Source organism: Dasypus novemcinctus, chromosome 22 (genome assembly GCF_030445035.2).
Source record: "Dasypus novemcinctus isolate mDasNov1 chromosome 22, mDasNov1.1.hap2, whole genome shotgun sequence".
Classification (NCBI taxonomy): domain Eukaryota; kingdom Metazoa; phylum Chordata; class Mammalia; order Cingulata; family Dasypodidae; genus Dasypus; species Dasypus novemcinctus.
In genome coordinates, this window is record NC_080694.1 from 11278739 (window position 1) to 11292509 (window position 13771).

The 13771-nt window shown below is 38.7% G+C and overlaps 1 protein-coding gene across 1 annotated transcript; it reads right to left on the reverse strand.

Moving 5' to 3' along the window:
- Window positions 1-11916: 11916 nt before the first annotated feature.
- Window positions 11917-12867, reverse strand: LOC139437288 (olfactory receptor 14I1-like). The gene has a single exon (XM_071210934.1). It carries the CDS (start codon window positions 12865-12867, stop codon window positions 11917-11919), a length of 951 nt encoding a protein of 316 aa, XP_071067035.1.
- Window positions 12868-13771: the final 904 nt, after the last annotated feature.

Consider the following 13771-nt stretch of genomic DNA (forward strand, 5'->3'; position numbering starts at 1 on the left):
AATTTACAGATTAAATAATTCTTAAAAGTGAATTCCAAAGAAGTTTAATTTATACTTGACATTTTTTCTTAAAATTACTTAGTTTAACTAGGGATTTTTTGTTTGTACATTTTGCGTGTGTGTGTGGGTTGGCTACATGTAAGCTAGTGAATTTTATAAACCTGTGTGAAAGTTTTACAATACCAACTTTGTTAAATTCATGCAGTCTTCTTAAAATAAACTCCACATTGTAATATTTTTTTAATATTTGAGATAATTTTAAACTAAGAATGCCATCATTTGGAGAATACTGTGTCTTTATATGAATATCTTGACAGGTGCCTATACTTTTGAAAGAAGTTTAAGTAACTGGATACTGCCATCCTGGAAAAAATATTGAGTGCTTTGGGTTAGAGAAATTTACTATTTAAATTTCTTTTCTTGCATTCACTCTTGTTCTATAGCTACACAATAAAATAACAGAACTGAGTCTCAACTGCATAATGAGGAAAAGTTAAGTAGGAAAACAAGAAAAGCTGCTTCCCTCATTGAAAAGGTGTGCTATTAAAACTCTGCCTGCTCTACTACTCAGTTATTATTGGGAAGCTTTTGTTCCCTTCCTGAGTTCTTGATGAAAACATACATGCTAGGCTCAATTCACTAAACTTCCTTCATGGTGATGTACAAAGAATCAGTACTTAGAGTGAGGTAAGATGTAGCAATAAATAGTGTATGATTTTTCTCTTAGGACACCACATTTCTAATACCATTTCATACACTTTTCCCACAAACAAGATTTTCAAACATATCCAATATGATTATCCAATTCTTTAAACACATACTGCCTTTGAACTGCCTCACCCTACTGCTGTCTTATATAAGTGTTACTATAAGAGCAAATCTGAGGGTGTGTTCTTTTTTATGTTGCATTAATTTATTTATTTATGTTTTCTAACTACATAAATTCAAATGAATTTAACATAAACTGTATTTGTGAAATAAGTAAAATTGAAAAAAATGTATTTTTCTCTATGACAGAAAATGTTCAGTGAAAGCACATTGTAATTATTGCAATAAGGTTGTGAATTTTTAAAATTAGGTATATTTCTTTAAAAGGGTAATATCAGAGACATAAAACCTGACAAAATGTAATATATGGAATTACTTTATTGGATAAAACAGATTTTATAGGAATGAGTACCAAGAGATATATTTTCTGTTAGATATTATGTATCCACTAAAAAGTTGAAATAAAATGATGAATATTTTGTATGAGTGTGGGAACTGAAGGAAATTCACACTTTTGTTAGAACAAAAATATATGAAATTAAAATGAATATATTTGAGAAAGCATGCCCAAGATTTATTCATTTGTTTGACTGTAAAGTCCAGGAATAAATAAGTATCAGTGGATATTTGATCACTTTGCTGAAGAAAGTTGTATACTCTAAATTTAATCTATTTCTTTTTAAAAAAATGTTTATACTTTAAAAAAAATTTTAAAAGGTACTTAGATTACATAGATGTTACATAAAAAATGTAGGGGATTTCCATATGCTCTGCTCCAAACCCTCTCACATTTTCCCACATTAACATCTTTCATTAGTATGGTACCTTTGTTAAAATTGATGAACACATTTTGGAGCATTGCCTCTAAGTGTGGATTATAGTTTACACTGTAGTTTGCACTCTATCCCATTATATTTTGAAAGTTATGACAAGATATATAATGGCTTATATCTGTCATTGCAATGTCATTAGGACAATTCCTAAGTCCTGAAACTAATCACACATTATACCTGTTTTTACCTCTCCCTGCTCCTGAGAACCTCCAGTGGCCACTGCCTCCACAACAATGATAAAAGTTCTCCCATTTCTAGGATCAAAATAAATCTCTACTAGAATACCAGTAAGTCTATGCTAGCCATTGTTCATTCCTCAATCCTAAGGATTCTGGGATGGTGATGCCCACTCCACCTCTAATTGAGAGGGGCCTTAGATCCCATGGGGCAGATGGATGGGACTATCTTGCTTGCAGTTGTAGAGAATCTCTGTTCCTTGGGATGGGTGTTGACCATCATCATCTCCTTTTTAGTTGTCCTGGGTGAGTCCAATGAACAAGAGAGTTGGTTTTGAAACTGTTGAGATTCAGGGCCCAGTTGGCATGTGGATAGCCCAAAGAGTTAAGTCTCTTGGACATACATCTTTCAACTCTAGCACTAACCATAGGTTCAAACAGAAAGCAGAAGAGCCATGTGTAGGGAAACTACCACTGAGTACAATTTTGTCACACTGGAGAACATAAATTCCAAAGTAGGGCCCACTGGCAAGGCACCAAACTCCTGAGCTGTCTGTCCTGCTGATAGTGTCTGTATGTCTCCAGAGCCCCCAGTAGCCCTGCTGTTTGAGGCAATATTTACTTTGGCAGTCAATGAGTCATGTTTCAAACACTGAAAGATAATAACTGTCATTATAAGATTCAATACCAATTTAAATATCTTTGAAATATAAAAACAAAATTAAACTTTTCTAGGGAAATTAACATACACACATACAGAAAAATATATATCCAGCAGATTTGTTCTTCAAGAATTTTCCAGGTATAAAGAGTAAGATAACAGAGAAAAACTTGGGTCTACTCAAAGAAATATTTACATATATATAAAATGGAATGTAAATATATCAAATACTGGATTTTTAAAAATTTAATTGCTTTAATATAATTGTGTACAGGAAAATTACATTTGTTCATTTTGAGGCTTGAGACACATATAAAGTTAAAAATTTTCACAAAATATATAACAAAAAATGGGAAAGATGAATTGCATCTCTACTACTCCAAGGTTAATAATCCTTAGGACAATCACTGTGAAAGGAGAAGACAATATTGCCAATGTTAGGAATGAAAAAAGTGGTAACACTACAATTCCCCACAAATACTAAAAGGAGAGTAATAAAATTTTGTAAATATCCTACTGCTGTTAAGTTTCATTAATTAGATGAAATATACAAATTTTTAAGATGTTCACGCAAGAAACATATGTTACCTGAAAAGGTCTGCATCTATTCAAGGTATTGAATTTTTCCTAAAAAACAAATTACTTGAAAAAAAATTATTTTCCTAATGTGAAAAACCCATGTTTCCCTCAGACTACATTATGTGGACAGAGTGCTATGTGAAACATCTACATACATGGAGAAGAGGACACAAGATCTTGTGAGGTGGTAGAGCAACAACACAGAAAAACCGGAGTACCAGGGCTAAATCATGGAAATGAACTACCCACAAACCCTAGTTAGCAAATCTGCATTGTTACATCTAAGGAGGATACTTTCCCCATTTTTGAGCCACTCTGTTTCTGAGGCCCTTTCCTTTTTATTAATTTATTTTTATTTTGTAAAGAATCTTTAAGTCTCATGAATGTTACCCTGAAAATATTGGGGGTTCCCATATACCCCACCCCCTCCCCCTTCCCCACTTTACCACACTAACAACATTTTTCATTAATGTGGGACATTTGTTACAATTGATAAACACATATGGAAGCATTGCTACTAACCATGATCTATAGTTTACATTATTTACAAATTGCACTTCTCGATTTTATAGGTTTTGACAAAATGTATAATGGTCTTTATCTGTTATGGCTATAACATGTAGAACAATTCAAATGTCCTCAAAATACCGCATGTTACGCTTATGCTTGCCCTCCCTCCCCTCAGAATCTCTGGCGCCGTCTGCCTTTACAGCAATGCTGAAACACTTTCTTCCACCAGGACAGCCTTTACCTAATACAGGCTCTGTCCCATCCACATCAAATCACCTGATAGATCTTTTTTCCTTTACAAAGTTCTTTTTTTCCCCTGTAAATAGGATGACACATGTATGTTTGAAAAGATTTAGCTCGTATTTCCAATGTCATACGGTATTCTATCAGCATCTGTATAGAATGTCAGCCAGCAATATACGCCTGTAACAAACATGGTGATTTTTGTTAGTTTTTTGAAAAATATAATAAAGAAATGAATTATACATCAACACTGACAGAAGTAGTATACTTTTATAGAACAACTGTCAATGCACAGAACGGTGATGAAGAACATGAACTCTACAGTCTATTTGGGTTCAAGTGTGAGCTTATCCTTTAACCTACTGACTAACCAGTCTCTGGGAGCTGTAGCTGCCAGTCCAGTGCCAAACAGCAAGCCAAGCAGTCTGAAGAAGGAATAAGAAGTTGTCCAGTTGTTGTTTCTCATTGGAGTGTGCCCTCTTAAGTCTAGTGTGATGAATCCAGGGGTCAATACCTGAAACTTTGAAAGCAGTGGGGATCACAAGGATAACAGTATGTGGGCCGATCCAGGTGGTCTGGAGGGGCTCCTTTTTCCAGTCTTTTACCCAAACTAGGTCTCCAGGTGAGTGTGGATGTACTGGATGGCCTAATGGGATGGGATCCCAAGACAGGACCCATTTTGTGTATTTGGACCAGGGTTTTTCCCAACTGCTGGAGGGCGGAATCCTGGCTAGTCTCTCCTAGGAGTTTGGGATTTCCCTTGAAGGTTTGAATAATTGGGGGTGGTCATCCAAACAGAATATCAAAAGGTGACTAGCCTGAGGGTCGGGGGGTACACCTGACTCTAAGGAGGGCTAATGGGAGCAGATCCACCCATAGGAGGCCAGTTTCCTGACAGAATTTGGCTAAGGTGGTTTTTAGGGTTCAATTCATGCATTCTACTTTCCCTGAGCTTTGGGGCCTTTATGCTGTGTGGGGTTTTTACTTAATTCCTAATATTTTGCTAGTTCTTGGACAACAGCTGACATGAGAGCTGGGCCATTGTTGTTGCTTATGGATAAAGGTATCCCATGCCAGGGAATTTTTTCTCGGAGCAAAGCTTTAGTTATTTTTCTTGTTTTTCAGTGTGGGTAGAAAAGGCCTTGGCCCAGTCTGAGGAGGTGCACATTATTACTAATAAGGACCTATACCTTTGATCTGATTTCTCTTCTGCGAAGCCCATTGTTAAGTTTTAAAAAAGGCAGTTTTTCTGTGTTGGGTGCCATCTGGGGCCTGGGGATCCTGGGAGGGGTTGCGTTCAGCACAAGTTTGGCACTGGCTGCCAACAGCGGTGCAGAGCAGAGTTATTTGGGCAATGTAGCAATCTTTCTGAGCAGGGCCTTTAAAGCAGTTTCTCCCAGGTAGGTGAGCTGGTGGTATTGTTGAACCAGGGTGTAGGCGGCACCCTCTGGCATGAGGACCTAGCCATCCATGAGTAGCCAGCCCCCCTCTGAGGTCTGGTGTCCCTTTCCTTCCTTGCCTATTCCTGTTTCCCCCCAGGCACAATTCAGCCTTTCAATGTATTATTTTAAAAGGGACAGATGAGGCACCAGTGGTGGGATTGCAGCTCAAGGGCCCCCTTGGTTGCCTGTTGAGCCACCCCATCGACCAGTGCATTTCCTTCAGCAACTGCATCCATTTTCCTTTGATGCTCCTGAAAGCACATTATGGTGACCCTGCCTGGCCTTTACATTGCCTTCAGCGGTCAAAGGAATTTTTTTTCCCCTGCAGTTAGGAGTCCCCTCTAATTATAAATTTCTCCATGGATATGTACAGCAGTGAGTGCATACTTAGAGTTAGTGCAAATGTTTACCGTTTACCTGGGAGCCAGTTATAGGGTTTGCAGTAGTGCCCAGAGTTAGCTCTCCCTCACTATTTATTTAGCTGTGGTGCCTGTGCACTTAGTAAGCCTCTTCTCATTTTTGATAAAACCACTGCTGTTTGTGAATGGGGTTTAATTTGGGCAAGGAAGTGGCCTGTCCTGGAGGCTGGGGCAGCTGGTATACACCTTTTTGTTATTTTTGTACAGTTGTGTTCAGGAGTTCCTCTTTCAGTCAGCAGAAAGGTGGCAGGATTTAGGAAAAGAGGCGGGGGAGTTTTTTGTTTCTTTTTTAAGCTCTGTGGGAGCTGAGTCCAAGTTAACTGAGTTCTTTAAATCCAGACACATAAACCAGGTGGCCCCAGGTTGTACTGGCAGCAGTGGTGAGTTTCAGGGTGAAGTGTCCCCCTTTTCAGGGTGGCCTTTCCTGATTGGTTGGGTCTGGATTTTTAAGGCTGCTGCTAACAAGGAGACCTGCTGTTTCATTGGCTTTTTGTTTTCCCCTCAGCAGTTTTGTAAATTTTTGTTTGATGTCCAGTGCTGCCTGGATGACAAAAGCTGCGTTGAACATACTCTGGCTTTCTGGGGCTTCTGGGTCAAAGGAGCTGTAAATCTTGAAGGCTTTGTAAAGTTGCTTATCAAAACTTTCTGGAGATTCTTCAGGCTTTTGAGTGACAGAGACCATTTTGGACTTGTTTGTGGCCCACCTCACTCCTTCCTGTACCCTCTGAGGAGAGCTTCTCGATACTGCTGAATGGCAGCTGCCCCTGATCTGTGTGAAAGTCCCAGGACGATTGGGCTTCTGGTGCCACCTCTTGGGCCCATTCCTCTGGCTCCAAGACACCTGTGGGGGCCTGTTCTCACACCCACTTTCTGGCTTCCATGAGGATCCGGCATCTCTCTACCATATTGAACAGGGTTAGGAGGAGTTAGTGGCAGTCATCCCAAGTGGAGCGGTGGGTTTGGAAAATGGACTCCATGAGATGGTAAGAGCCTGAAGCTTTTCTGAATATGAAGGGGTGTGGTGCTTCTAGTTTAAAAGATCTGTAGTTGTGAAAGGCTGATAAATCAGGATTGACCTCCCGGGTTGGACAGTCCCATCTGCACCAGGCTGGACTCTGTGTTCACAGGGAGGCATCTGAAGTGCAAGCTGTGTGGACCAAAGTCTTCTTGCCAAAGGGGTCTCAAGATACCCCCTTGGGGGAGGCTGACAGGCCCAGGGAGACTGAAGGGGAGGAGTATCTGGGAGATGGGCTTGGGGAGGCTCTGGGGCAGGAAGATTCCCTGGAATGACTGGAACTTACAGTGGGGGTCTTTCTCCAGGGGTCCTTATAGAATAATAGGCTTTTGAGGTCTGGCTGTCTGAGCTACTAGGACCCTGCCTTGACCCTTCCTTCCAGCACAGAATCGGACCCAAGGGGGCATGGTTTGGGTGATTTCTAACCACGAATGGATGTAGGGAAAATGATCACAGTGGCTGGGATCCCATTGACTACATGCTAAATTGCAGGAACCTTGGTTACATCTCGGAATTTTTCTGAGGGCCAGTCTACACCAAACATGGGCCACTCCAACTCACACATAATCCAGAGGGTTCTGGGGGACATACAGACACCATAATACCTGGGAAAACCTTTCTTAAAGTTTTTAAACATACAATCTAAGACTGAGTTTGGATTGTGATGATCCCATCCCTGAACTGGTGTCCCAGGAGAAACAAAGGAGGGGGCCCCTCACAAGGCCACTTGGATGCCCACCTGTGTGCATCTCTTGTGAGAACTTAGCCTCATTTTAGCTAAGGTGTCTGTGTAGAATGCGGATTAGCCATTATGCCATATGATGTAGCCACAGAGTGTATGTTGGGACCCACTCAGACTCCATAGTGCAGGCTGTGGAGCCACAGACTGGATCAGCAGAGACAAGCCTCTGCAGACCCCATTCATTCACTCAATCACTCAGAGGTTACACAGTCCCACCCAAGGTACAGCCCTATCCTGGAATCTGGAATCTTGAGATTTTGGGAGGTGATCAGTCTCCCCTTCCATCTGGAGATGGGCCTGACTGGGACTCAGAACCCCAGGGATTTATGTTTCCAACATCTCCTGATGTTGGTCAATCCACCTCTCCACTGAGCCAGGCTGGGGTGGAGGTAGGGGCCCACAGGGATCCTTTCCCTGAAGAAGGCCTAATCAAGGGGACAGGTGGCACTGCCTTGCTCATGTGGAGATCTCTGCTGGCCATGCCCACCAGTCCCAAATCGGAAGCTCAAAGGGTCAGCTCATTTCGGTTTCCCAGCCAGGGAACCAAATGTTGCAGCAAAGCCAGGAGTACTGAACTGTAGAAGAAACCCACAACCGGCACTCTAGAGAGATGGAGGAACTATTTTATTGCACGCAAGCCCAGAGGAGAGTGAATCTTCAAATTCTGAGTCCCATTTTTCAGTTTTCATAGGTTTATATAGGATTTCAGGTAGAATCGGCATAGGTTTTGCTCATTGGCTAATGTGTTGCTAGGCAAAACTTTGCAAGTGGGGCTACAGAGGCAGAACGCAGCTGCAAGGCCATGCTTTTACAGGCTGATTTACAGGTGCAGGGGCAGGAATTACTTGTTAGATATCTCCCTACTCAGCCATGATTTCATGGGCTGATTTGCAGAAGCAGGGGTCAGGAGTCATTCACTTGGTATCTTCCTACAAGGCCATGATTTCACAGGCTGATTTATAGAAGTGGGGGCAGGAGTGACTTGTTAGGTATTTTTGTAAGGTTATACTTTTTAATTTCTCAACAAAGCAAGCAAAAACACAAAAGGGCAAATGCTGTGTGAGAGCAGTATTATGAACTAAATATATTATTTAAACTCATGGTATTAATAATTAGAATATAGGTCACCAGAAAATAGTATGATGGTAGAGAATGGAAGGCTGATGGTTAATCTGTGCAGGACTGGTTAAAAGGTTGTTTGTAAATCTTTGGAAATGAATGGAAATTGTGAGAACACATCATGCTGTTTGTGACTAGCAGAGCTGTTCTATGAGTATGACAGTGGTTGACAGGGAAAGACTAAAGATATTTATATTACTAGAAGGAAAGCTAAAATATATAATATGGGACAGTATAACATAGTAAAACCTTATGTAAAATATGATTATGTGTGATATTGCAAATATAAGACTTCATAAAATATAAAAACTAGAGAGGAGATAACAGAATAGCAGCTATGTATGGCAGGGGAAACATAAAGAGATTGAGAGATGGTGAGTTTTGTTTGTTTTTTTAGTATGATGATTATTACTGAAATAATGAAAATGCTCTAAAAATGATCAGAGTGATGTATGCACAACTATGTAATTATACCGAACACTATTGATTGTACACTTTGGATAGATTTATGCTTTCTTAACATATATCCAAAAAGTGACTTGTTAAAAAAAAAAAGGAAAAGAGCATCCAATAACAGAAGAGAAAGCCTTCAGCCATAGCAGAGATGGAAGCAGAACGAGAGAAAGATTCTTTTAGACATGTTAAAAGTTAAAAATTTATAGCCTATTGGAAAGAGAAAGACCATGTAATGCTGATACTTGGTACATTGAGTTTTGCTGGGAGAAGAATCAAATGTCTTGGTCATCCTACTAACCCCAGGAGCACCAAGCAGACAGCCATGAGCAGGTTAAAATTATCTGAAAGTTCCTATTTATGGAAATATATACTGAGTAAATTTTCAGGGGAACCACAGACAGTTTTTGTCGACTGCCTTCTCAGAGGAAATAGTTTTGCAATGTGACATTGATTGGAAACCCCTAATCAGGTCCTACTCCACATCTACATATCATTAAGCAGAACTCACCAGCCATTTACCGCTAAGGTACAGAATTCCTTAGAGTCTTTCAATTACCTCAGTTACAATTGTGAACAAACACCTCAATAGAACAGAGCAGTGGCATAAATTGAGATTTTGGATTAAAAAAATGTGAAAAAAATGTTTTTGAAATGACCACAAATATTCTGAGACAATTGATGGGAGAGTGCAATGTTTTAATATCTCTAATTAACATATTCAAACAGATACAGGATGATTTTGCCTCTCTATCATGCTGTGAGAAAAACATATTACAGACCAAATAGAGCTAGAATACTAGGGAATATTGTATATGTGTATAAACAGAATTTATTATATTAAAACTTTATTTCATATGTTTGAAAAAATCTTGATGGATAGTTCTCATTATATATATTTATAATAAAATATTTTAAAAGTGTGGAAAAATAAATGATCATCCTAATGATCCTGAGGTTAAAATTAAATTTGTGATTAAATTTTATGAAAATTCAAATTCAAAGAAAACATTTCGAGAATTTTTTTTCTGATTAATATATTGTACTACTTTTGGGCACATTAATTAAAATATACACTCCTAAATATAAAGAAATGAATAAAATACAATACCAATAGTATAAATAAAATAAATAGAAACAGGAAGTATTTGATTTTTATCAGGGCCCCATTACAATGAGAATAAAATTCATCTTGATATTCAAATATCTGGAGGGAAATCACTTGGAAAATAATTCTACATGTGAATATATGAATTTAAATATGAATTAGTGATGATGAAATTTAAAAACATTCACACACACAAAGATTCAGAAAGGTAAAATCTAATCTACATAATGTTACTTGAATATAAAATTAGTGATGTCTTTACCCAGGAGATAACAATGAAGAAAACTCAGGTAGGAAAAAATAACTTTGAAAAAGAAATATGGTGGGTTCCTCAATTGTCAAAGCATTGAAAATATATGTATATATCTCAGACATTGGATGAATATGAGTAAAATTCAGATTTTTACTAGGATTACTAGTCTTGATGATAAGAGGTCTGTGTTCATCGACTTCTCCTCTAAGTCAAATAAATCTATCTGTAATGAGACTGTTTTACAAACTGTGTGAGTTGCAGCTGAATATAAATGAGCATAAGCTCCTAAAAAGTAATGATTTACTAGAGTTAAAGAGGAGGGCTTCAAAGAATTCAATTCTTTTTTTTTTTTTAGGATTTATTTATTTATTTCTCTCCCCTCCCCCCCCCACCCTGATTGTCTGTTCTCTGTGTCCATTTGCTGCATCTTCTTTGTCTGCTTTTGTTGTCAGTGGCACAGAAATCTGTGTTTCTTTTTGTTGCATCATCTTGTTGTGTCAGCTCTCCGTGTGTGCGGAACTATTCCTGGGCAGGCTGCACTTTCTTTCAAGCTGGGCGGCTCTCCTTATGGGACACACTCCTTGCATGTGGGGCTCCCCTACGAGGGGACACCCCTGCGTGGCAGGGCACTCCTTGCACACATCAGCACTGTGCATGGGCCAGCTGCACTCGGGTCAAGGAGGCCCGGGGTTTGAACCACGGACCTCCCATGTGGTAGACGGATGCCCTAACCACTGGGTCAAGTCTGCCACCCCAAAGAATTCAATTCTGAGACACAAGAAGGCTATGAGAAGGCTGACCAATCCTTTAGGAATCAGGAAAATAAAGCTTACTTTTGGAAAAAGTGAATCACATAGTATTAGCAAGATTGTTGTTCTGCAGGCCAATGCTTCACTCCATTCTGTAACTAAGGAATCCTGTTTCTCATCATGCAGAAGCTTGAATGAAACAAGGGCAGCACACATCTTTTCATACAGAGCTGAGGAAACACCTAAACTTGCAAACTATACTCTGTGTTAAAGTTCAGGCTTTTTATAACACCCCTTGAAAACACCTCTAGGATTCCAGCTTTAGTAGAGTTCTTAGTGCTATATCCATATCGAGTCCTTAATTCCATAACTCTCTCTTTGTTGTAATCACTTTATTACTTAGACCAGCCATGTGTGCATGACTGTATGCAAGAAGAAGAATTTGAAAAGAATGTTCATCTACCCCAAAACACTCAATTTTTCCCTACTATTGGAAAATGGAAGTATCCATTACCATGAAATTATATCAAAAGCATATGCATCAGTTTAGCAACTGATGTATAAGGCACTGTCTTCTATAATGCTGCACATAGTTTTTACCTCTAAATCAATGTAATAATTTTTCAAAATATTTTGACAATATAGAAAGCCTTTTCAAGAATACATGAGTTACATAGAGAATAGAGTACAAAATACTGACAGAGAGCTATGTAACTGAAGGTCACATGTAGAAAACAAAATATAAATAGAAAGAGGAACACTAGATATTTTACAAAGAAAGATTCAAATTTTAAAAATGCAACAATTATAAATCACACTGTTTAAAATAATGTTTTAAAGTATTTTTTAATCACAGAAAACCCTGGTTAGAAATTCAAAACATCTGTTGAACATTCTGCCTAAAGCAGCATTAATCTCTCTGTTCCGGAGACTGTAGATGAGGGGGTTGATGAACGGGGGCACCATGGTGTAGATCATGCCTGTGAGCAGACTGCTAAGCGATGCTTTATCTGCAATGGGACTTAAGATAGCAATAAATCCAGAAATTATAAATGTAAGTAGAACGGCCAACTGTGGATTGCAGGTGGATAAGGCTTTATTACGGGCTTCCACAGAATGCATGCTAAGCACCATTGAAAATATATTAATGTATGACAGAAACAGGAAAGCAGAACATATTATGCTTATGCATATACTTACAACTAGGACGACAAATTCAGAATACTGAACATCTGAAGAGGCAATCCTCAAAATTTGAGGCAAATCACAGAAATATTGATAGATCATATTTGACCCTGTGAAGGGAAGCCTAAACATGGTGCCTGTGTGGATGGCAGAGAAGACCAACCCACTTACCCAGGAGCCACCCGCTGCCTGTGTGCACATATGTGAGGTGATGGTGAGCTCATAGTGCAGAGGGTGGCAAATGGCTACATAGCGATCATAGGACATCACCAACAGGAAGACATAGTGTGTGGTGCTAAGGAAAATGAACAGGAAAACTTGAGCCACACATGCTGTGAGGGAAATTGATTTATTGCCTGCCAGAGAATTCACAAGGAATTCGGGAACAGTAACTGAAATGCAGCAAAGGTCTATCAGGGATAAATTAATTATAAAGAAATACATGGGAGAGTGTAGACATGGGTCGGTCATGATGACAGTAATAGTAAGAAGATTCCCAGTCACTGCTCCCAGATAAATCACTAAGAACAGCACACTTTGCAAAGCTTGCAGCTCCCAGGAGCTTGAGATATCCATAAGGATGAATTCTGTGATGATGGTGAGGTTGCTCATATCTTCTTACATGCTGCCATCTCCCTAGGAGTCAAAGTATAAAATTTTAAGATAATGCTAAAAACAAAATGAAGTAAATCCACAGTATCACCAAATCATATGCAATCTATCAGTATACAGGAAATCAACAAATGGCAATCTTTTAAAATCAATCAATGTACATATTTCCATATTCATTTTGGACCTGACTATTATGTCAGCAGTCACACAATAAAAAGAGTCTAAAGAATCTAGGCAAATAATTTTTTTAAAATATGAGATCAAGGTTCAGGGATTTTTCAGTCATTCAGCCACATTTTCAATATTTTATATTTCTTTAAATACATTTTAAAACTCTGCCTAAACACATCCAGTGACTACTTTCTCATTTTCTATAATATCAAACAGTAAACCAGACATGCTCTCTAAGAAAGTTTCTATAGACACCAATGGGTTTGAACATACATACACAATGATTCTCTTCATGTACCAGGGAATTAGGATGACTTTTGATATCTCTACATCTATGGCAGAATGACCTAGAAAATTTTTTTTCTAATAATGTTAATGACTAGTCCTGAGGATCTTCTGAGAATGACTTTATTCCAAATGAGACCAAATATACTTCCTTGACTTTCTACTTGCTTAGTAAGAAAAGCAGATGAGTCCTTTCTTTCCTCCTCATAACAACTTCCATAATAATTATATTTGATTCAGAATCTAACTATTCCATTTTCTTCATGACAGTGTGAAGCCAGTGTCCCTTTGCTGTCAATCTATTAACCCTCTCTCCTGCACACAGTATCTAAGAAAAGCATTCCACCTGTCATTACTCCTCACAAAGCATCCTCTTACTATCAGACATGAATTCCAATATTTATGGAAGGGTGAATATACTGCAGAGTTCTCTCACATATATGTTTTT